General features: G+C 42.7%; 1 protein-coding gene and 1 pseudogene across 1 annotated transcript; one reads left to right on the top strand and one right to left on the bottom strand.

The window, feature by feature from the left end:
* Nucleotides 1-3,405: 3,405 nt before the first annotated feature.
* Nucleotides 3,406-6,964, bottom strand: LOC133759222 (T-cell surface glycoprotein CD1e, membrane-associated-like). Its single transcript, XM_062190167.1, has 6 exons — nucleotides 6,670-6,964; nucleotides 5,527-5,823; nucleotides 4,703-4,981; nucleotides 4,174-4,452; nucleotides 3,689-3,782; nucleotides 3,406-3,565 (listed from the first exon to the last, which is right to left on the bottom strand). The coding sequence occupies exons 1-6, from the start codon at nucleotides 6,962-6,964 to the stop codon at nucleotides 3,406-3,408; spliced, it is 1,404 nt and encodes a 467-aa protein (XP_062046151.1).
* A 169-nt stretch (nucleotides 6,965-7,133) lies between these two features.
* Nucleotides 7,134-25,112, top strand: LOC133759221 (T-cell surface glycoprotein CD1b-like; annotated as a pseudogene).

The raw sequence follows: 25,112 nt of genomic DNA, 5'->3' as shown, positions 1-25,112 counted from the left end.
ATTTATTTGAAAGGCAGAGTGGGAGAGAGGGGCAGAGAGAGAGAGAGAATAGAGAGAGAGATTTTTCCATCTTGATTCATTTCCGTAATGGCTGCAAGGAACAGTATTTTTACCTCCTCCTTGATTTTCCCTTGGCTCTCCCTTTTGGATTAATGATTTGTACTTGTTTCTGTGCCTGCACTGTACACCAATGAGATTTAGACATTATTTACCTTGATACCATGTGGGCTGTGAAGAGTGCTGTTGCAATGCAACATAAGTCACAACTTGGGAAGCCCACATCCCATATGAGTGCCATTTCATGTCTTAGGTAACACACTTCTGATCCAAATCCCTGCAAATGCACCTGGGCTGTAGCTGATGATGTCTCAAACACTTGAGGAAGGCCTGAATGGATAGCCTGGAACCTAGCGTCAGCTGATCCAGTCCTGGGTATTGCATCCATTTGGGGAGTGAACTGATTGACGAAACAATTTCTCTCTCTCTCTCTCTCTCTCTCTCTCTCTATCTCTATCTCTATCTCTATCTTTCTCATTCTGTCTTCCAAAGAAATAAATCTTTAAAATAATACAGATACTGTATATTAGTGTTTTGTCATTTGTGATGCTTGTGACTATTTTTGTTTGTGTGCTTGTGTTTATAATATTTGACCCATGGACCTATGCTTACCAGCCTGTAGCCTACAAATATACTTAAATATGAAGTATATTTTTTAAAAATCCTAAAAATGCTTTTACTCACATTATAATGTTATCAGCCTGGTCATTTCATACAAATTACAAGCACATTAATTTCAAAAGTTTCTGTCAAATAAATTTTTCAATCTTGAAAAGAAAGTTCCAAATTTAGTCTCAATCAAGTATTTTGAATTACACATTAAAAAAAATCTGACAAAGTTTAAAGCAAAAAAATACTGACTTTTTTAACGAAGAAATGACACTGCCATCCTATGCTTCATGGGCAATGCAGTAGGGAGTATTTCAAACATCTCAGTCAAGGTAGATGATCCTAAAATGCTTTACTCAGTAAGTCTTGCACGTAAAAATTAATCCAAATTTGGCATTCAGAAACTCAAAAAATATATGCCACATTGCATACCACATGTAACAAATTACTTCAGCATTTATTATTTAGCCGTAACAATTAATTTGCTTACTTGAGGCAAAAAGGGTGGAAGTGCATATCAATATACTAAGTGAAATAAGACAGGTGAATAAGGCAGACATGGAAAGACAAACATCTCTTATTCTCTGTCATATGAATAAATAAAAAAAAGTTTATCTGAATTTAGGATAGTGATTTCTGTGGACTGAGAAGTGTAGATGGACAAATTTTAAGAGGGAGGTAGGTTGACAGGTACTAAACTCTTCCGATAAGAGTCACATGTTCCAATGTCCCATAGCACACTGCAGCAATTATAGTTCACTACAATATATTATATATGGTTTGTGGAACTTGTCAAAAAGAGTTGTAGGTTCCAAACACAGAAAAATAGAAAAGAAATGGGTATTTGCCTGATTTGATTGGTTTGCACTGTGTGTGTATATATATATATATGAAAATATTAAACTATATCCAAAAGTGCCCATATTACATCATAGTCAAAATTTAAAAAAAGAAAAAATAGGTAGAATGTTTAGCACAACCATTGAGATGCCATTCAGGATAGCCTTGTTCCATATTGAAGTGCCTGGGTTTGAGTCCTGTTTCCAGTCCTAATACCAGATTCCGGCTAATGTATACCCTGGGAGGCAGTAGGTGACAGCTCTTGTAGTGGTTGTGTACCTGCCACTCACACCAGAGGCCCAGGCTGAGTTCCTGGCTTGAGCTCACCCAACTACTGTTTTCATGTATATTTGAAGGCCTCTCTTTCTCTTGCTCTCTCTTTCTACTCTCTAGTTTTCAAGGAAACAAATAAATAAATAAATCCCTACAAAAATAGCTCCTATGTAGCATAATAATGGTTATGCAACCATACAATGCTTTGCAAAGGTCTTTAAGGTTCATTGTTATCTGTTTCCAACTCACTGACTTCATCTCCTAATGTATTTCCCTTACTTATTTCAGGTCAACTACAGTTATATTCATACAGTTTCTATAAAGCACACAGTACTTTGTCATTTTTATTTGTATTTCCTTTGTCTAGAACATACTTCCCTCCCAGAAACAGCTGATATCTTGTACCTGCTTGAAGTTTCTTCTAAAAATTCACCTTACTCAGGGGCCCGTGTGTCCACAGCCTTTGAAACAACAGCTCCCATTTGTTTTAGATGTCTCAACCTAGTTATTAATTGAAATATATACCATCCCTTTCCATGTAATATTCTTACTAAGCTATTGAGTGTCCCAGAGTGCCTCTACCATCAGAGAAGCTCTGTGAAGATGAGCTATTTTACTCTGTCTTTACTGCTTTGCATCACCTAAAATCAGACATCCCACGATAGGCTTTCAATAATTACATGTTGAATGTGTAGTGCAGTAGTCAATGCCTGGAATTTGAAATAAAATATTTACAATATTTTCTGGTATGTGACTTTTGTCTCCTCATCAATAAAACAGGAGTCATAGCTTCTGTTCAGGGTTCTTATAAAGATTGTGAGTTAAGACGTATAAAGTATGTAGAACAGTGTCAGACCTACAGAAGAATCTACTTAAATACTTATTATTCCATTACCTTTAAAATTGAAATCAGTATACTTTGCATTTGCTATAATAATTCTACTTTCTAGATCTTGAAAGAAAAAAAATGGAGCAGAGCAAAAATTGAAGTGATTACTCTTCAGTGTGCTAATAAAAATTAGCCATAATGTGGGAGGATAGAGTGGCTCTCAATTGGGTGATCCTGGAAAGCTTCATGAAGAAGCACCTGAAGAATCAAAAGTAGTAAACATGTGACCAAAACAGATCACTTTGCTGCCATAAAAGCATATGTCCAAACGGAATCAGTATCTCTAAAACAGAACAAACTATTTGAATGAAATCATGCTTTCTTTTATGTAAGATTTTCTTAAAAGTTTATTTGAAAGAGTTACCAAAGGAAAGCAAGAGACACAGAGAAAGACAGAGATATTCCATCTGCTGATTCACTCCCAAAATTGCCATGATGGTCATGTTGGGTCCAGGCCAAATCCAGGGAGCCAGAACTCCATCTGGGTTTCCTATGAGTGTGACTGGGGACCAAGTATTTGGGCCATCCTCTGCTACTTTTCCAGGTACATTAGTAGGGAGCAGTATTTGAAGTGGAGCAGCTGGGACAGGAACTATTGCTCGTATAGAATGCTGATATCACAGGTGGCAGCTTAAGTTGCTGTGACACAATAGTGGCCCCAAATCATGTGTTCTTTATTATACATGAACCATATTAGAAAACACAGGGATTTTATGTATAAGGTAACAGTAGTGTGACTAATGTGACCGGATCTTGTTTAAGATTGTTTTCCACTCCTGCAAGAATCTTTGTTTGATGCCCAATTCTTGTGCCAGGCAAAGCTGCTGTTTGAATATCCTGGGCTCTTCAGTGTTGTAGTCACTGGGAAGTTCGATTACACAGATGTTTGCATTTGAGCTGTGGGGAAAGAAGAGGATCTTAATCTCAAGGAAAGGAAAACAGAGAGGAATCAAACAAAGGAAAATGGATATAGAGGAAAGCAGACCAAGAGGGGGCAAAAACAAAGAAGAAAAGTCTCACCTCTGCTTTGGAAACCATGACTCAGCTACAGCCAACATGAACAAGGTGACAATCACAGTCAAACAGATGAGCCACAGGAGGATGGAGTGTCCACCTGGTTGAGTTAGAATAAGGAAGTCAGTCCATGAAGTTCTCTGTTCTCCATTCCACCAGATAGAATGCTACTCAGTTCTCACGGACAAGGCCTTTAACAGAGTTAATGTCTGTACCTTACAGAGCCCTCCTTTAGGTCCCTGCTGTGTCGATCCCCCGATTCCCATCCTGCCTACTTAGGCCTAATCACTAGGTCTCCTGCTTTTAAGGATATGTGATGTTTCATTTTATTTCCTTAGAATTTAGCTACTTCCACGCTTACCCTTGTTCACTTGTATCCTCCCACTACTATCCGTTTCTGTCTATCATTACCACCCACGTTCCCAGTTGCTTCTTTTAAAGGCCACGATGGCCCCTGCTCATTTCCCAGCAGGATCCCCGTTGCTCCTCACCCCAGGGAACGATGATGTCATGTCCTCTGAGGCTGCTGTGCTTCACCCGACAGGACAGCCCAGCCGCCGCCCCAGCCGCCACGTCCAGGGTAACTCGGAGATACCACGTCCCATCAGCATTGGGCAGGACGTCACCTCGTCGAGTGCGTGACTGCTGCTTGTCACCACGCATCCACATCACCCACACGGGCTTTGGGTAGAAGCCAGAGACACGGCACACCAGCAGCAGACGGCCAGGCCCAGGGCTGGGGCCGCTGGACAGCCAGGCCTCAGGCTTCACTAGACAGAACATGGGAGAAATCAAATTGCAAGGAGTGGGGAAGGCGCCCATCAGGCCAGAGATGAGAGACTCAAGTGCTTTACCACTTTCAGTATTATCCCTCTCTCCTGGCCCAGAAACAATCCCAAACCCAATGTGCTCTCCCTCTCGCCTCTCAGAATAAGTTTCAAAATGTTGATGACATTTTGCAAATTCAATAACAAGAGTTAAAGAACCAGGAATAGGAGAGAGGGACAGAGCTGGACTCACCTTGCCGTTCCAGTTCTGACTTCCCTTTTGCAAGGAGGCCTCCCGTAAATCGTGGCAAGGTGTCATTAAGAAGGATCTGTGCCATTTCTCTAATGCCTCTGTACTCATTGAGCAACCTGCAGACCATTTGGGCCCGAGTCCCTGCTCCTGGAGATGGCTGCCAGGAGCCTCCTTGGAATCTCAGGAAATCTGATCCTTGATATGCACCATATAAGAAGCTTTCAGAACCAGCTCCAGCGTGCACTGCACATCCAGCAGATATCTGGATCACAAAGGGGTCTGGTGGTAGACATGGAGGGGAGGATGAATTTAAGTGACATCTGGGAAGGAAAAGTGAACAATCTAGAGGAAAAAGGTTTCAAGGGAAAAATGCTTGGGTATCATGGGGGAGATGAGAGTTGATGTGGGAATGGGAAGCAAATTTATGGGTAGAATATATTCTGAAATAATTTTAGAAAGAGATAGAAGGGAAAATTGATCAGAAGTTAGCAGCTGCTACTTGAAAACTCACAAAAAGATACCTAGGTGCGGGTCATGCCATGTTAACCCTGAGACCAAGGAAAAGCATATGGAAATTGGGTTGTGAGAGGTAGAGTCTGAGGCTGGAGAGGTGGATAAAGATCAAGAGGAGACAACAATTCCAAGGAGAAGGAACATGCAAGTGTATTCAGGGGGTGTGAAGAGACGTACTTGTAGGCCCTTCTGTGTACATGGTGGAGTTAGCGTTGTTGAAATCAGAAGAAGAGAGGGAGTGTGAGCCCTAGAGAGGTGGGAATAAGATCAAGAAAGGCAAAAGGTGGTCTGAGTCTGTACAGCACACTCACATTCAAACTGAAACTGACTTGCAAAGGCTTGTACTACACGTATAAAACCATGGAGATAGAACTGGAGCAGTGCCTGGATATCACTCAACTCTTCCTTGCTGAAGTTTCCATGAGACCATGGCTTCAAAAACAGGATGGTGCCTGAGACGCTGTCCAAGCCATGAGTCTGAATGTCACCCAGCCATCCTGAGCCCTGGTTCCGTGCCCAGCTTTGGTTGGCAAAAGAGGAGATCTGGATGACGCGGAAGGTCAGGGGCTCTTCTGCAGGTGCGTAATGGAGTCTGAGAGCCTCAGAACCTGAGCAAGAAGGAATGACAAATGCAGAGAGTGAAAAAGAATGAGAGAGAAGAAGAGGAGAAGAATGAGAGAGGCAGAAGAGGAGTGCAGAGAGGTAAAGAAGGGTGGAGAGAGCTACACAGCTGCACATGTTTCAATACCCTCAACTCCCTGTAGCAAAATCCTCTCCCAAAAATCAAAGGCAGAACCTGAGAGGAGGAGCAAGAATTATCATCCTGCACCTAGCCTGGCATAGAGACCTCAGGACGTCTCATAAGAGCATTGTTCCCTTTCCCCAGGTCATCGCCAGAGTAGCTTTATCCATCCTGTGTCTGACCTCTGACATCTTTCCCCCAAGCTTTCTTACCCATTGTGTCTTTCCCACGGCAGAGAAGTCCATTGTGGAACAGGAGGAACACAGAGAGCAGGAGCAGCATTGAAGCCGTGGTGGCTCCACAGGACAAGGTGCCCTAGGCACTCAGAAATCAGCTCCTCTTGCACACCCTCTCTCACTCTTATCTGGCTTCCCTTGTGGCACTTCAGCTACCTACTTCCTTATCAGTGATGCCCCACCGCCTCCCCCACAGTCTCTCATTTCCCCTCCATCTCTCTCATAATTAGCTGCCAGATTTTTTTTCCCTGCCTTTGTCTACATCCTCATAGCCTCTTCTATTGCACCATTACAGATGGTGTAGGACGAAGTCTACAGTCAGACTAGAAATGGCATTCACTTTGGGCTTTGAAGAAATCAAGTTGACCCTTGCGTACTCAGTCCCTTCTATGAAAAGAAGTGATACAAGTTCCTTAAGATGCCCACAACCCTGCCAGCAGTCTCACTTCTCCTCATGCCTCATTGCTCTTACCCACCTGCCCGCTGCCTGACCTTCCTAAATCCTACTTCTTGGTCTTCTTTGATATTCCTGTAAGCTCCCTTTACTATTCCTTTGAGCTTATTTTTGCTACTCTCACTTGTTTTCTGCATTCTTTCTGTGCTCTTATCCTCTTCTCCACCCCTCATTTCTACTGTTCCAAAATTATTATCAAAAGACACAAGGCATCTGCGTGTAGCTGTGTAATCCACAGGAAAATCTCCATAATCCGTAGTGGACAAGAGACAGCAGTGGGAGAGCTGATTATCACTTAATCTGAAGGAAATGCCCATTCTCCCAGCTTTCCCCGTCAGATCAAATTTCTTCTTGGAAGATCTTGAGTGGTTTTCAATCAAGTTGTGTGGGTTGTTATGGAGGGATGAACACTTGATCTATGCAAATGAGCTGAACACACCTGCACTTGGACTAGCTTCACTCTGTGTGTGAGAAGAGATCAAGTGCATGCATGAAGGCTTCACAAAACAGGACATTCCTGAGTACTTTGATGGTATCTTGAGAGAGCAGTGTTGCTGCATACAGGGAAGTAGCACTGTGCACTGGAAGGTCCCTGGGGAATTTGTGTCTTTGTTGCCAGTTTTTGTTCATTTTTACTGTATTTGTTATGACAGTTGAAATTCCGTGCATTTGCTTGGTTTTTATATATTCATTCAACTGACATTTACTTGGAACCCACCTATACCAATACATTTTCTGGTACTAAAATTTCAGAGATAAACAAACTTTGTAAAATAAAACAAAATTCAATCTCAAACTTTTGGTTTTCTTATAAGGATGGCTCAAAGCACAACAGGCAGAATTTGTTGAAAATGGTCCAAGATCCCATCGTTGCAGAGGTGGCAGCTCTGCTGAGCAGTATATTCATGTTCTCACGACAGCTACCAGTGCCCTCACCAGTCCCACAGACTCTCCTAGAGCTACTTTGCATCTCCAGACAGCCCCAGATGCCTCCAAGAGTATCTTTGTGAACAAGTTGAAGTCATCATTCCAGACTTACCTTACTTCTTTTTGCTTTAAAGATTTTGTTTTTCTGAATGACAGTGTTAGAGAGAGAGAGAGAAACAGAAGGAGAGAGTGAGAGAGGTCGTCCATCTGCTGGTTCACTCCCCAAGTGGCCACAACAGCACGAGCTGGGCCAATCCAAAGCCAGGAGCCTGGAGCTTCTTTCAGGTTTCCCACATGTGTGCAGGGGCCCAAGGATTTGGGCCATCTTCCACTCCTTTCCCAGGCCATAGCAGAGAGCTGGATCAGAAGTAACTCTTTCAAATAAATAAATGAATCTTAAAAAAAAAAAAGATATCCTCCAAATGTGGCTGATGATTTTTTTTTGTACACTCAGGAATTCCAACTTGTTAGAAATGCTTGAATCTGTCAAAATCTGGGACTCGGATTGGCACCCATATAGGATGCCAGGCAGCAGCTTTACCTACTACAACACAGCCTTGGTTCCAAATAACCATATTTTTGATGGTAGCGTTTGTATTTTATTCTAGTACTGTTATGTAAGTATGTGGGTGTTGGTAAATTCATAATGAAGTTGACACATTGGGAACCAAGATTTTCTGTGTAGGAGAAGGAGAAGAAAACATGCATTACGTAAAATCCCAGTTTTGAACTTGAAATTGTACATACAAGGACATGATGGCTTTTATCCCTAATTTTAAGAAAAACAAGGTTTTGACTTTAGTCTCTTAGAAGACCTTGAAACCAAAATTAACCTAGGGCTTATTTTACGGTTTTTTCACCATATTTTTTCCACTGAAATGGCCTGGAGATCCTTTTATAACTGGAAAGAGCTCCACAAGAACCTGGAATAACTTTGCCACGTGAGAAAGTAATGAGGCACTCAGAAATGGAGTCAGTTTAGAGGCAACTGACTTGAAACAATTCCACTGTCGCTGTTAGGAAATTTGAGTCTTAATAAAAACAAAGATTTTGACAGATTCAAGCATTTCCAACAAGTTGGAATTCCTGAGTATACAAAAAAAAAATCATCGCACACATTTGGAGGATATCTTTTTTTAAAGATTTATTTATTTATTTGAAAGAGTTACAAAGAAGGAGAGGCAGAGGCAGAGAGCTGGAGGGGGAAGAGAGAGAGAGAGAGAGAGAGAGAGAGAGAGAGAGAGAGAGAGATCTTCTATCTACTGGTTCACTTCCCAAATGGCTGCAACAGCCAAAGCGTAGCCAGGCCAAAGCCAGGAGCCAGGAGTTTCTTCTGGGTCTCCTACTTGGGTACAGGGGTCCAAGATCTTGTGCCATCCTCCACTGCTTTCCCAGCTGCATTAGCAGAGAGCTGGATAGAAAGTGGAGCAGCCGGGAATTGAATGGTTGCCCGTAAGGGATGCTGTTTCTGCAGCCAGCGGATTTACTCACTATACCACAGCACTAGCCCCTATGGGTATGTCTTGTAAATCACTCATCTTCTTTAATTCTAGTAAATAAATAGAAATAATATATATTCATTTGTTACTTTAGGATGGAGAAAGAGTTAGAAAGAATGCTCTTATCATAAATGAAGACTATAATTTTTTTTATTACCTCTAGCCCATTTGCTCACAAGGTGTGTTCAGAGATTCTTTGATGTCCCTAACATCCTATTAGAGGGCTCACAGTTCAAAAATATTCTTATGACAACACCAGCATGTTACCTACTTTTTTCATTCTGTTCCCCTCATGCGTTTGTGTTGCTCTGTAGAGACTGCATGGAATGTGACATTGCAACAGGTTGAATGCTCAAGCACATATGATAATGTAACTGTCAGCTACTAAGCCAGGTATTAAAGGAAACTGCAAAAATATGAAAGAACAAACAAAAAGCAAACATATATAAACCATCCATCTCAGCAAATATTTGGAAAATATTAAAAATGAACATGGCAATATTATTTTTTAAGATTTCTTTATTTAATTGAAAGAGTTGGAGAGACAGAGAACGAGAGAGAGGGAGAGAGAGAATCTTCCATCCTCTGATTCATTCCCCCAATGGCAGTGATGGCCAAGGATGAGCCAGGCCGAAGCCAGGAGCCAGGAGATTACACACCCTTGGGCATCTTTTCACAGGCCATTAGAAGTGAGCTGATTGAAAGTGAAGAAACCTTATCATAAATTTTTGAAATCAGTATCTTACATTTCTTCCATCTCATCATCTTCATAATCTTGGATTGGGGTGTCTTGTTCATTTGGGGGTGTCATAATGTCTTCCTTGTTCTTGTTTCCTCAGTTTCTGTGTTTGTTGCTTGGCATTGTGGAGATATTTTTGGATTCTTCTTCCCTCACTGTGGTGTTTTTTCTTGTTATACTATGACAGTATTAAGTAGACTGTCTGCTTTTGATGGAGCCTTAGAGGCTTGGGATGGGTGTGGCCTGAGAGTTCTGTTTGGTTCCTTGGGGTTAAGGGTGTGCCAAAGGTGACACTCCTAGGTTAGGTGTGGTAAATCTCTCTTTCTTTCTTTCTTTTTTTGATTCAAAAGGGAAATAATTCCACACAGCTGAGCGGAATTGTAGGTAGTTAGCAGGCGAATGATATACCCACAGGAGCCAGAGATCAGAAGCTCTTTCCCGAGGAACACACAGGGAATCTGTGCTGCCCTCAGTGTGGGCTCAAATTCTCCTGCAGTCTCCCACTGGGTTGCCAAGGTTACCAAATTGTAGCATCTCTGGAGAGTACTCACATGAATTCCATGAGTTCTCTCACCCACCGTCTCTTTTTTCACAGTCTCAGTTCATTAGCACCACACATTCACTAGGTCCTAATCTCCTGTTATTTCACCCCCCCAGATTCTGGTTTTTTTGTTTGGCTGTGAGCGGGCGCAGCCCTGAGGTCACCCTGCTTATAACGTATGTACAAAATTGTGCGTGCTCTTTCTCTTGCTCGCCTTTGAAAGGTGAGCAGAAAGAGAGAAACTCGTGTCCGTATCAGTCACTTTTTTTTTCCTCTCTCTTCTAGTTAGCCTGGTGAACTTTTCCCTCCGGGGTTTCAAGCCTCCTTCCCTCTAGCCTTCTCTTTCCGTTTGTCCGCTGGTGTCTCGGGCTACTGAGGTTCGGCTCACCTCGCATTCCAGCGCTAGTGCATTGATTCTGCTGCTGGTGTCCTGAACCGTGGACTCCCACGCTCTCCACGCAGGTCCACTGTGAATCACTAGTTCCAGAAGAGTTTCCTCTGCTGTTTCTTCCCCAATTCTTCCTGGAACCTGCAGTATCCCCACTTTTATTATAAGAGTGGGAATAAGAGAGAGAGGAGATGTACAATTTGGGACATGCTCAAGCTGACTTGCCCCAAATGGTGGAGTTAGAAACGTGCCAGGGGATTCCAATACAATCCCATCAAGGTGGCATTACTAATGCCATCTCACTAGTTCAAGTGATCAATTTCAGTTCACAATTGATGGCTCTGATAGGTCTAAGAGTCAAAGGGATCACACAAACAAGACTAGTGTCTGCTAATACTAACTGAAAGAATCAAAAAGGGAGAGAAAGATCCAACATGGGAAGTGGGATACACAGCAGCCTCATAGAATGGCAGATGTCCTAAATAGCACTCTGGCCTCAGAATCAGCCCTTAAGGTATTCAGATCTGGCTGAAGAGCGCATGAGAGTATTTTAGGCATGGAAAGCCAAGACACTCTGGCAAAACAAACAAACAAAGAAAACTAAATGAAAGATCTCTGAGAGTGAGATTTCAGTGGAAAGAATGGGGCCATCAAAGAAGGAGGTACCTTTCTCTGAAGGAAGGAGAGAACTTCCACTTTGACTATGACCCTGTCAGAATAAGATTGAAGTCAGCGAACTCAAAAGGCTTCCATAGCCTTGGCAACTCATGACTAGAGCCTAGGGAGATTACTGACGCCATAAACAAGAGTGTCAAATTGTTAAGTCAGCAACAGGAGTCACTGTGTACTTACTTCTTATGTGGGATCTGTCCTTAATGTGTTGTGCAATGTGAAGTAATGCTATAACTAGTACTGAAACAACATTTTACACTTTGTGTTTCTGTGTGGGTGCAAACTGATGAAATCTTTACTTAATATATACTAAATCGATCTTCTGTATATAAAGATAATTGAAAATGAATCTTGATGTGAATAGAATGGGAGAGGGAGTGGGAAGTGGGAGGGTTGCAAGTAGGAGGGAAATTATGGGGGAGGAAGCCATTGTAATCCACAAACTGTACTTTGGAAATTTATATTTACTAAATAAAAGTTAAAAAAAAGTGATGAAACCTGAACACAAACTAGTGCTCACCTGGGATGCTGACATCTCAGGTGGCAGGTTAACCTGCTATACCACAACACTGTACCCAAGATGGCATTTTATTGAAATATACTTGATGTATTATTTATAAAGCTATAAAATTTTAAAAATTCATCAATTTTCTACTTCTTTTTTTAACTTTTATTTAATGAATATAAATTTCCAATGTACAACTTATGGAATACAATGGCTTCCCCCTCCCATAACTTCCCTCCCACCCACAACCCTCCCCTGTCCCACCCCCTCTCCCCTTCCACTCACATCAAGATTCATTTTCAATTCTCTTTATATACAGAAGATCAATTTAGTATATACTAAGTAAAGACTTCAACAGTTTGCACCCACATAGAAACACAAAGTGAAACATACTGTTTGAGTACTAGTTATAGCATTAAATCACAATGGACAGCACATTAAGGACAGAGATGCCACATGAGGAGCAAGTGCACAGTGACTCCTGTTGTTGACCCAACAAATTGACACTCTAGTTTATGGTGCCAGTAACCACCTTATGCTCTCATCATGAGTTGCCAAGGCTATGGAAGCCTTCTAAGTTTGACGACTCTGATCATATTTAGACAAGGTCATAAAAGAGAGGGTGAGGATAGTAACCAATGATCCTAAGAGTGGCATTAACCAGGTCTGAACAATTATACAGCATTAAGTGGGGAAGAGGACGATCAGTACGCACAGGTTGGGAGTAGAGCCATTGGAGGTAAAGTAGAGGTTATGATTACAAAGGAATGAGGCCCAAGTGCACTAGACAGGGTCTAGAACAAAGGACAGAGTCATTATTAGAGGAGCTAAGAAGGTGCTGTCTAAGCTACAATTAAGTTTTCTGATTGAGAGGCAAATAGAACCTGACAGACAGGGCTTGATAATAATCTGTTGGGCTTTTGGCCTTGTAAGTTAAGAGGCCCAGACCTATCTATCTCTTCACATGGGGTACATCCTAAGGGAGGTGTGAACCTCCTAGGGGAAGGCACTCTGTTGACTTTCATTACTTAGCTGGCCTGGGCGGAGAGCTGGCCAGGTAAAGGCAGGTGGCATCTCTAACAAGAAATTTACAGTTCTGCCTTCAATGTTGCAGACCCTACTTGGCTGTCCCCTCAGCTGCAGTGGTCACTTTGGAAGTTGGGCTGAGTGAAGGGCTTTTCAGCTTAGAGCCAATAAGATCTGTGGCTCTGACCTGGGCATCCTTCAACTCCAGGGCAGGTCCATTTCCAGTGATCCAACTCTTGGCATAGCTGCCAGGGCTCTTCACAAGTTGACTTCTGCTGAAGCCCAGGCTTATCACATTGAAAGCCACTGCAGTAGACTGGCCCGTTGGGTCTCCTTTTACACATACATTTTACCTGTATGTACACACATCTTTATAAGCAGTTTTCTGTGTTCTTTGTCATTTTTTTTTTTTTTTTTTTTTTTTTTTTTTTTTTGACGGGCAGAGTGGATAGTGAGAGAGAGAGATAGAGAGAAAGGTCTTCCTTTTGCCGTTGGTTCACCCTCCAATGGCCGCCGCGGTAGCGCGCTGCGGCCGGCGCACCGCGCTGTTCCGATGGCAGGAGCCAGGTGCTTCTCCTGGTCTCCCATGGGGTGCAGGGCCCAAGCACTTGGGCCATCCTCCACTGCACTCCCTGGCCACAGCAGAGAGCTGGCCTGGAAGAGGGGCAACCGGGACAGGATCAGTGCCCCGACCGGGACTAGAACCCGGTGTGCCGGCGCTGCAAGGCGGAGGATTAGCCTAGTGAGCCGCGGCGCCGGCTGTCATTTTGTTTAAATCATGGTAAAATGTATATAACACAAGATTTACCATTTTTCTGTTGTGTCATCTTCAATAACTTCTACATGTGTAAAATCTATAGAAGTGTTGAGACTAATTGATCTAAGTGAAAAATGAGAACATCACATATTGTATGCCTCTTTAGAGATATTTACAAAGCACATGCTGAATACAATCACATCAAAAACCTGTTGATACATAGTAAGTAAACAGCCAAAAGGGCATAGCAAATTACATCATGACATTGAATAAGCAAAATCCAGAACCATATTTGATTCTGACATTTCTGACTATATTCTACAGTCAAGACAGTGTTTTAAAAGCTTTACACTAGGCCGGTGCCTCAGCTTACTAGGCTAATCCTCTGCCTGCGGTGCCAACACCCCAGATTCTAGTCCCGGTCAGGGCACCAGATTCTGTCCCGGTTGCCCCTCTTCCAGTCCAGCTCTCTGCTGTGGCCCGGGAGTGCAGTGGAGGATGGCCCAAGTGTTTGGGCCCTGCACCCTCCTGGGTGACCGGGATGAAGCACCAGGCTCCTGGCTTCAGATCAACACAGAGCGCCGGCCATAGCGGACATTTGGGGGGTGAACCAACAGAAAAGGAAGACTTTTCTGTCTCTCTCTCTCTCTCTCTCTCTCACTAACTCTGCCTGCCCCCCCCCCAAAAAAAAACCTTACACTAGCGGAACTCAGTATCAATACACACACACACATTCCCTATCTCTTGGTGTGTGTGTTTCTCTCTCTCATTTTATCTTCTTTCTCTTTTCTCCCTTCCTATCCCAAACAATAATCCAATGCTACTTCTCTTCCCATGGCAGAATAATAACTACTTTGAATAAATACAAACAAAAAGAAGCTCAAACTTTCCCGTCTGCTTGAAATGCTTTGAGAAGTGGACTTTCCCATTCCCCCATGTTTGCTGGCAAAACAGAAACTTTTCATAAATCAAAACTGATCTTTGAGCAAATGGCCAGAGACCGTGTAGACTGGCACTTCAAATTCTATAGAAAACCAAAGTATGGAAAAAATATAAAACCTTGTTAAATTGCTGTGATAGTGTAGGATTATTTGTCACTTAGCTCTATCTCTGCTACTTCTTGATGGTCATATAGCAAACTCATGGTGCAGATCAGAGCTAAGTAGAGAGGGATTAATTATCAAAACTCTGGACCCCATGAGAACTGGGGACATCCCCTCTGTCTTTCCTGACATTTGTAGACATATTTGGAAGCTTACTTCTTACAGCATTAATAAGTAAAATAAAATTAATTTTGTTGAAAAACTTAGGGATTTGTATCTGTCCCTTAGAGGTTTTACGGTATTTTTCCAGCACCATGTAGAATAAGACTCGTTGGCAATGTAAGACCTAATATGAGAAGAGAATCAATTGATCATTGAGGAAGGTGTACGTGAAATATCCTCTTACTTTCCCAAAACATATTTCTCTGAATTCATCCCTTTTCCACTGATAAAACACCGAGGCTGGTTAATTTGCAAAAAAAGATTTATTTGGCCACCATTTTGGAGGCTTCAGGGCATGGTATCAGCCGCTCTACTCTGGCAAAGGCCTCACAGTGAGTAGAATCACATGGGAGGAGCATATGTGGGAGCAGGAGAGGAAGATAAGACAGATACAGGAAGCTAGAGTGTGAAGGAAAGCCTATGAGAATGCCATCAGTCCCCTCTGAAGACAGGCCCTCAATCACTTAACAGCCTCCCCTGGGCCCCACCTATTAAAGATCTGTATTAGTTTGCAGAAGCACATGTGGGAATGAGAAGACTACGACAGGAACTTGAAGAGTAGGGGATATCCTATGAGAAAGACACCAGTCTTTTCTGAAGGCAGGCCTTCAATGACCTGACCTCCTCGTGGACTTCACCTAAAAGTCTGGATTAGGTTTGCTTTACTTTAAGTAAAACATCTGAAAGGAGCTTCTTGGGAAGAAAAAGGTTGATTTTGGCTTACAGTTGGAAGCTTCTTTTTTGTTTGTTTGTTTGTTTTATTTTTATTTTTTTGACAGGAAGAGAGAGAGAGACAGAGAGAAAGGCCTTCCTTTCGTTGGTTCATCCCCCAAATGGCTGCTACGGCTGGAGCTACGCCGATCGGAAGCCAGGAGCCAGGTGCTTCCTCCTGGTCTCCCATGCGGGTGCAGGGCCCAAGGACTTGGGCCATCCTCCACTGCCTTCCCAGGCCACAGCATAGAGCTGGACTGGAAGAGGAGCAACCAGAGACAGGATCCAGTGCCCCAACCAGGACTGGAATCCTGGATGCCAGCACCACAGGTGGAGGATTAGCCTAGTGAGCCGCGGTGCTGGCCTAGTTGGAAGGTTCTTAATTCAGATCACGCAGCTCCATTCTTCTGGTGTCTGGTAGAGCCTGGCCACTGTGGAATTTTTTTTTTCTTTTCTTTTCTTTTTTTTTTTTTTTTTTTGACAGGTAGAGTTAGACAATGAGAGAGAAAGACAGAAAGGTCTTCCTTCCATTGGTTCACCCCCCAAGTGGCCGCTATGGTCGGCGCACTGCGCCAATCTGAAGCCAGGAGCCAGTGCTTCCTCCTGATCTCCCATGCAGCTGTAGGAGCCCAAGTACTGGGTCATCCTCCACTGCCTTCCCGGGCCACAGCAGAGAGCTGGACTGGAAGAGAAGCAACCAGAACTAGAACCTGGCTCCCATATGGGATGCCAGCGCCGCAGGTGGATTAACCAAGTGAGCCACGGCGACGGCCCTTGGAATGTTTTTTTTTTTTTTTTTTCCCACTTCCTCACCAACTCTTGTGATTTTTTTCAATTTTGGATGATAGCCATTCTAACTGTGGTAAGGTGGAACCTCATTGTGGTTTTTGTTCACATTTCCCTGATATCTAGTGATCCTGAGCATTTTTTCATGTGTCTAATGGTCATTTGTATTCTGCCTTTAAAAAAATGGTTATTGATATCCTTAGCCCATTTCTTTTTTTTTTTATTTAACAGGCAGAGTGGACAGTGAGAGAGAGACAGAGAGAAAGGTCTTCCTTTGCTGTTGGTTCACCCTCCAATGGCTGCTGTCGCCGGCACGCTGCGCTGATCCAAAGCCAGGAACCAGGTGCTTCTCTTGGTCTCCCATGCGGGTGCAGGACCCAAGGACCTGGGCCATCCTCCACTGCCTTCCCGGGACACAGCAGAGAGCTGGCCTGGAAGAGGGGCAACTGGGACAGAACCGGCGCCCCGACTGGGACTAGAACCCGGTGTGCTGGCGCCGCAGGCGGAGGATTAGCCTATTGAGCCGCAGCGCCGGCCTTAGCCCATTTCCTAACTGGATTGCTTGTTTTGTTGTTGTTGAGTTTCTTGAGCTCCTTTTATATTATGGATATCAATTCTTTATCAGATGCATAGTTACAATATTTTCTCCAGTTCTGTTGGTTGCTTTTTATGTTGTTAGTGTTTCCTTTGTTGAGCAGAAGTTTTTTGGCATGATGTAATCTCATTTGTCTACGTTTGCCTTTATTGCCTGTCCTTCTGAGGTCTTATCCAAGAAGTCATTGCCTATTCCAATGTCTTGCAGTGTTTTCCCTATGATTTCCTCTAGTAAAAGAATTCTGGAACCCCTAGAACTGGTGCAGGTGGTCTGTACAAAATCACTGCTTCATTTATGAAAGCATATTTCGACACTAAGGATCTGGGTCCTCCTCTCTCCAGTAATCTTCACCCATTCTGGAGGTTAGGGTTGGAGTCTAAGGCCTGGAACATCCAAATATCTCAGGATTGTGTTTTCTTTATGGTTTTTTGTTGTTTGACTCTTTATTTTTCATTCTTTCGCATTTCCTCCTGTTACTCCTTTTCTTCTCACCATCTTACGCTTTGTCTCTTCATAGCCTTCAAGGGCCTTTTCATATCATCCAAATCTCACCCTTGCAAAGCAGCACATTGGCACAATCTTGAGAGTCAGGATGCTTGGGTGATATACAGATTTGTGACTGGGATAGTGATACAGGAACTGCCATGTTTCTGACACCTTGATCTAAGGGCTACGTCAGTAAGGAAAAGGTACTTGAACTGGAAGAGTCATTCTGGGTCTACTTCTTTGCATTCAGTAGGAAAGTTCAGAACCATGCTCCTGAATTCCACATGGAATGGGAGTCTATCCCTCTCCTTTGGAGAATTCATGGCTGCTTTCCTCTCTTCTGTTCCAGGCTACTACTTTCTATGATCCATCTGCTCTCCTCTCTACTTTACCTTGTCATGCACTCTCTTCTCCAGAGTGGCTTCTCATTGTGTCTCCTCACCTTTCTAAAGCAGTCCAGACCCTGGATGTCCCTGTGGTCTTCTCTGGGAGACCAAAGTGTCACCTTCTTAAGCAAACCGGTTATCTTATGTCCAACTTGTTCATCAAAGGTCTATAGTACTCCTTTCCTAAGTCTAGGGAACCCAACATGGGGATCCATCCTTCAATCTAGCTCTACAATCTTCTCCTCCCTGAGCACTCATTTGGATTCACTTTGAAATACTTTGCCACTCGCTCTAACATTATGTTCCACATGCTGTCCCTTTCCTCTTTCTTATTCCACGTATGGCTTGACCACAGCCCTCTCTCTCATTCATAACACAAGTACCTCTCTCCAATATTCTCTTTTTCTGAAAAATCCCCAAATGTTGTAAACGATTTTTAACTTACTTCCCATCCAAGACCTTTCCCTTCACAAAAATGTAAAATCACACATCCCTCTCCGACTCATTCCTTTCTTGTTCCTGTTTAATGAGTCCATCTCTTTTTCCTTCCACCTAGACCCTTTGACATCCAGGCCAAAGCAGCCTGTGAACTGCATTCCACAAATGCCATAATAAGCTCCAAGTTTTGTGAGGAGTGGATCTCCTGAGAACCAATCATTATTCATGTGCACCTGCTCCAGAGGACAGTAGCAGAGCACAGGAGTTCTGTACACTAATAACTCAATACAAAGATATCTGTGATGCTGTAAAGAAATTCCCTTTGGTAATATGCCTTCAATATTTCTTGAGCATACTCAAAGCAGGGAAGGCTGATCTGTAGAGGCAAGGTTAGTTTGCCCTTAGTTTCACTTCCCACTATCGTCTCTAAGCTCAACAATAGGAAAGTATCCCTAGAAACAGAGGGGATTATTCAATAAACTATTTGGTTTGCCAAGGAGTGGTTGAGGTCGCTGTACAACATGTGGGTGTGTAGGTAACCATGCTCTGGAATATGGTCATAATGTGGCATTCTACTCAGTCTCTCTTGCCTCAGTGAAACAATCTGGCTGCCCAGTAGCCCAAGTCCTGGACCTGGCCATCTGCTTCTGGTGTGTCGTATGTCTGGCTTCTACTGGGTAATGAAGGTACAAGGTATGCCAGAGCAGTCAGGTATGCTACAAAGTGACATTCTGCCTAATGCTGATGAAATATTTTATTTCTGAATAACCCTGGATGTGGCATCTGCCTAGATGCTAGCCTGTCTTGATGAATGAAGCACAATAGTCTAGGAAAGCAAGACATAATCCTCTTCCGAGATGAAAAAGACCTGGGAGCAGCCTGGAAATGGCAGCAGATAATCTTCAAATACGGTGTGGCATTGGGGGAAGGGTGGTACTTGCCATAAGAGAAAGAGAGAGATCAATCTATTACATGGCTGGGTGGGTGGAGAGAAAGAGAGAGAGAGAGAGAGAGAGAGAGAGAGAGACTTGGAGATATTATTTCTCAGATCCTTTTCCAGCAGAAATAAGTCATTGATTTATAGTGCAAAGCCCTAACAATGAAGGACTGATGGAGAGTGAAAGGATACAGGTGCTCAGAAATATGAGAAATAGAACTGGAGGAGACCATACATTGGCAGCAGGTGAATTGTAGTGATGTCACAATGGGCAAAGGAAGGCCAAAGAATTGACTACATGGCATTTGAAGTGACATCATCGTGTTCCCTCTCCACTGTCAAGGCCCTGCGTCTAGATTGGTTTGATCTTTGGAAATAATAGTGTCCTGACTTATCTTTTTGCTGTGCTTTGGTCTCTGGTTTTGGAAACACTGGTGAGTGATAATTATTTAGTCTTTCTTTTCTGTCTGCCTTCCCAGTGGTTCCCACTATTTAACTGTTTAGTCACCCTAGTCTCAATCTTTACGCCAGACTCTTCCCAACTTCCATCTCCTATGTAGAAATATATTTAAAAATGTGGCACATATGTACATAAAATTTACCACTTTAACTGTTTTTAAGTATACAGATTAGTTAAGTACATTCACACTGTTGTGCAACCATTACCATCATCCATGCTCAGATTCCCCTTTTTGTTGCAAAACTGAAACTATTCTAATTAGACAACAACTCCCCACCTCCCAGCCTGGCAACATCCATTCTATTTTCAGTCTGTATATTTTTTAAAATTTTTATTTATTTATTTGAGAGGTAGAATTTTAGACAGAGAGAGGGAGAAACAGAGAGAAAGGTCTTCCATCCTCTGGTTCACTCCCCAAATGGCCGCAACAGCTAGAGCTGGGCCAATCTGAAGCCAGGAGCCTGAAGCTTCTTACAGGTCTCCCACGCGGGTGCCGGGGTCCAAGCACCTGGGCCATCCTTCACTGCTTTCCCATTCCATAGCAGTGAGCTGGCTAGGAAGAGGAGTAGCCAGGCACAAACTGGCACCCATATGGGATTTCAGTACTTCAGACAGAGGCTTTGCCCACTATGACACAGTGCTGGCCCCTCTCTGTGTACATTTGATTGCTTACCCTAGGTCCTTCAAATAAGTGAAATGATATAGTATTTATCCTTTTATGATTAGTTTATTTCACTTAGCATAGTATCTTCAAAATACATCATGTTATGGCATGTGTTAGAATTTCCTTTCATCTAAGACTGAATAATATTCCATTTTTTTTTTAATGACAGGCAGAGTGGACAGTCAGAGAGAGACAGAGAGAAAGGTCTTCCTTTTTCCGTTGGTTCATCCCCCCCCCCCCCCAATGGCCACTGCAGCCGGCGCACAGTGCTGATTGGAAGCCAGGAGCCAGGTGCTTCTGGTCTCCCATGTGGGTGCAGGGCCCAAGCACTTGGGCCATCCTCCACCGCACTCCCGGGCCACAGCAGAGAGCTGGATTGGAAGAGGAGCAACCAGGACACAATCCGGAACCCCAACCGGGACTAGAACCCGGGGTGCTGGCGCCGCAGGCGGAGGATTAGCCTATTGCGCCGCAGCACCGGCCGGATAATGTTCCATTGTATGCCTATTTCATGTTGTTTATCCACTTATACATACAGAAAAAGAAAAGTAATTTAAAACAATTTACTTTGAGTTGATACTAATATAAGACCCACCCTTATTTTGTCGTTTAGTAGTTGCTTATTCTGAACTTTTGGGATGACTAAATGTTTTGTACCTTATATTTTCTTAATGTTATGAGTCACATCTATTGATTTGCAAATGACAGAACAAATTATGTGTCTCTAGCTTATCTATCTTGTTTGAATGTATGTATGTGGGTTCAGTTGAAAATTTGCTTTCCTTATGGTTTTGTATCTGTGTCCATTTAATCATATATACCTATGTATACAATTAAGCCTATTGGGAAACAGGTAGCTGCTGTGTTGAAGGGTTCACATAGATGTCCAGTGAATGCCTTTTCTAGGAGCAGACAATTGATCAGAGTGTGTCAGTTTCTTAGTAGAAGTTTTAAGTGCCATGAAGCATTTTCAAATGATGAGGCAATGTTCCATAATCACTTATAAATAAGGCATGAAAGCCGGTGCTGTCACTTTTGCGAGTCTGTCATCTTCTTTTTGACAGTTGCACAGCCTATCTGAAAGGCAACTGCTAGAGCACAAAAGATAACTGTAGGCTGGCACCACGGCTCAATAAGCTAATCCTCTGCCTCTGGCGCCAGCACACCGGATTCTAGTCCCAGTCGGGGCGCTGGATTCTGTCCCGCTTGCCCCTCTTCCAGTCCAGCTCTCTGCTGTGGCCCGGGAGTGCAGTGGAGGATGACCCAAGTCCTTGGGCCCTGCACCCGCATGGGAGACCAGGAGAAGCACCTGGCTCCTGGCTTCGGATCAGCGCAGTGTGCCAGCTGCAGCACACCGGCCGCAGCGGCCATTGGAGAGTGAACTAACTGTAAAGGAAGACCTTTCTCTCTGTCTCTCTCTCTCTCACTGTCCACTCTGCCTGTCAAAAAATAAGTAAAAAAGATAACTGGAAGGGTTGTCTGAAGCAACACATGATGAATGTCAAGTTTTCTTCAATACAAAAGATCTGGATATAAATGAAGGGGCTCTGTAGAGATCTTTCTCTTTTGGATGCAAGATGTGTAGTGAAAACGTATTTCAAGTATTTCCCTTTTGATGGATTTTTTCCCCGTGTTGCTAGTGTTTTGGTTATAATAATTGTTGAACCCTGGCTAACTATGTTTTATCTTTACCTGGCCCAGTGATCTTTCTCTCACTGCATATTATGCTTATGTGATACTAAGTATTTTGTTATCCCTCTGTCCCTCAATTTTATCAAATTTATTTACAGATAATGACCTTTCCATAGAGAAACTTTGCTGGTTGGTCTAGTTAAGGTGGCATGCTCCAACTCAGTTACAGTCTATTCAAATAACTTCTGTTTATTTTGAATACTCAAGTTAATATAAACTACCTTGTTAATTTTTATATACGTATTGCCTTTTTTTAGATTTGTTTATTTGAAAGTCAGAGTTACACACAGAGAAAAGGAGAGGCAGAGAGAGAGAGAGAGAGAGAGAGAGAGAGAGAGAGAGAGAGTCTTCCATCCACTGGTTCACTCCCCAGCTGGCCGCAACAGCCAGAGCTGTGCTGATCGGGAGCCAGGAGCTTCTTCCAGGTCTTCCCATGCAGGTGCAGGGGACCAAGGATTTGGGCCATCTTCCACTGTTTTCCCAGGCCATAGCAGAGAGCTGGATCAGAAAAGGAGCAGCTGGGACTCAAAGTGGAGCCTATAGGGCATGCTGGCACGGCAGGCGGCAGCTTTACCTGCTACTCCACATCCTCGGCCCCTATGTATTGCCTTTAAGCATTATAACATGAATTAAATTTATTTAATCACATTTGTATTTCAGTGCCTAGATTATAGTCTATATAGCAGGTGATTAAAAATATGTTTGTAGAATGGACAAATAATGTTTGATTTGCCAGAAGAGATTTTAGTGGCACCAACCTCTATCTAAAAGGCTATAGATTTTCAGGTACTGAAATGTTTCTAAGTGCTGACATCACCAAATGATGTACTTGGATCATTGATAACTCTGCAAGAATGGTAGAATGGTCACTCTCAGTTCTGCTTTTCCTACAGGTTATTATTATATTTACAAGTATGATAAGATCCTAAGATACAAATATGACCTCAGGGAGCACTGTGTCAGAGTTCTCTGTGCTGTGAGTGACATGTGTAGTTACTCATAAAATGTTATTTCAGGTTCCTCTTCTGCAGTGTTTTGGTTTTCCTTAGAACCTCTTAGGGAAGGGTGACTGTGGTATACAGTGATTTTCAAAGAATCCGTGACAAGATGCCTTAATTCATTCTAATTCTACTTCTGACAAGGTATTGTAATCAAGAAGTCAGCTTCCTTCTATGTTTGAGTGAGGCATAAGATATGCCTCCAAAACGATAAATCTGGGCCTTCTGCACAGGTATAGCCAACCTGCTGATGAAACTGACATAGGTGGGTTCAAAAGAGGCTGAAGACACTAAATCATGTTGGAAAAAATGACCCCATTGTCAATAATTTGGTAATGATCACATATTAAGCAGCTGAATAATCCTAGAAAATAAGAAATATGCCTATTCATGGTAAAGTTGATGGAATAATCCATATTTGAATGGACTCTACTATGAGCCAGGTATTATTCTGTATCCTTTATACCTATCAACTGATATACTCTTTATCACAATCCTGGACAGATGTTATTATTTTCATTTTAGAGAAGAGGAAACATAGGCAATATAAACAGCAAATTTTATAGGAATTATTGCTTTAAAATCCATGCTTTAAATATCACAGTGTATATTTAATAAGTAACTACTGGAAGCCTACCAGCCTACCACATGACACACATGAAGATAGGTAATGAAATATATCAAACACAAGAGTACAATCCTCTATCTTCACAAAGCTTCATCTGATAGAACACTGGAGAGCCAGCCAGTAACTAAATAAAACAAAAGTATGTGTAAAGTGATAACAAACACTACTAGTAAGGAGTGAATCGGAGAGGCGATGGTAGAAAAACAGAGGCTTTATTTCAAAGTTCGTTCGTAGACAGAATGGGCCACCCTGAGAAAAGAGTTGTGAAAAGATATCACAGACCAGCGTTGTGGCATAGCAGGTAAAGCCACCGCTTCCAGTGCCAATGTCCCAGACGGGCACAGCTCAGGCCCTTGAGGCCATCTGGGGAGTCAAACAGTGGATGGAGACACCACCACCCCCGCCTCTACCTCCCTGTAACTCTGCCTTTCAAAAAATAAATAAATCTTTAAAAAAAAGAAAAGATACCTAATAAGAGTAAGAAGTAAGCTATGTGGTATCTGGGGGAGGTGCATAGAAGATAAAGGAACTGCAGATAAATGAATGCCTGAACTTCAGTAAGTGTGGAGGGACAAAGAGAGGGTGAGTGAGTTGCAGTCAAGTCATAAAGAGGGGTTGTAGATCATTGCACAGGGATTACAACTCATTGCAGTTTTGAATAAGTGTGCAGCGGGTGTTACTTTCATGTAAATGAGTTCTTAGAAGAAAGTAGAATAGATTTTTGCCAGATGTCAGATAGAGAAGAGAACAAGATGCTGATTGAAGCGTAAAAAGTTTGCTGAGTGGGATAAATAAGCTCTGCTCTACAGCACAGCACCATAGGCTACCAATATTGTACTGTATACTTAAAATGCAATGAGTGGATTTTGAGTTAGGTAATCTTAGAGCATACACAAAAAAAAAACCACTAATAAGAAAGGGGTGGTAACTTTGAGAAGTGGTGGACAGGTGTGATTTTTACAATGGTGACAGTTTCAGAGCTGTCCGTGTCCCCAAACGCACAACACTAAAGACATGAAGTTTATACATGATTTTACACGTTGATATACCTTAATAAACTGGTTTACAGAAAATAACATGAATTCTTAAGCACAAGTGTCACCCAATTTCACAATCTGTTACTACAAAATGGACCAAATTTTATCTATACCCAAATTACAGTGACCCTGATCTGCTTATTCGCATAAGCAAAATTTATCCTCCTGAAAGTAAGTTTCCTCCATGCTAGTAACACAGCCCTTAGCATCAGTTATCAAGTGGCACCTGCTTTGTTTTTCCTCTCCAGTTCATGTTTCCATTGCCAACTACCTGCTGCCCACAAAGTTGTTTGCAGCGGTCTCACAGCTGCTGGTATACATGATGTGA

This window comes from Lepus europaeus, chromosome 5 (genome assembly GCF_033115175.1).
Source record: "Lepus europaeus isolate LE1 chromosome 5, mLepTim1.pri, whole genome shotgun sequence".
Lineage (NCBI taxonomy): Eukaryota > Metazoa > Chordata > Mammalia > Lagomorpha > Leporidae > Lepus > Lepus europaeus.
Note: the sequence above shows the minus strand (reverse complement) of the source record. Positions and strands in the feature narration are given on the sequence as shown.

Bases quoted from the DNA above. Each gene is read 5' to 3' on its own strand.
- LOC133759222 (XM_062190167.1), bottom strand. From the start codon at position 6,964: ATGGGCATTTCCTTCAGATTAAGTGATAATCAGCTCTCCCACTGCTGT. The intron at 4,982-5,526 runs GTGAGTGTGCTG...GTCTACCACCAG, and splicing joins AAGTCAGTTTCAGTTTGAAT to ACCCCTTTGTGATCCAGATA. The intron at 4,453-4,702 runs GTGAGTCCAGCT...TGTTCTGTCTAG, and splicing joins GTCAGAACTGGAACGGCAAG to TGAAGCCTGAGGCCTGGCTG.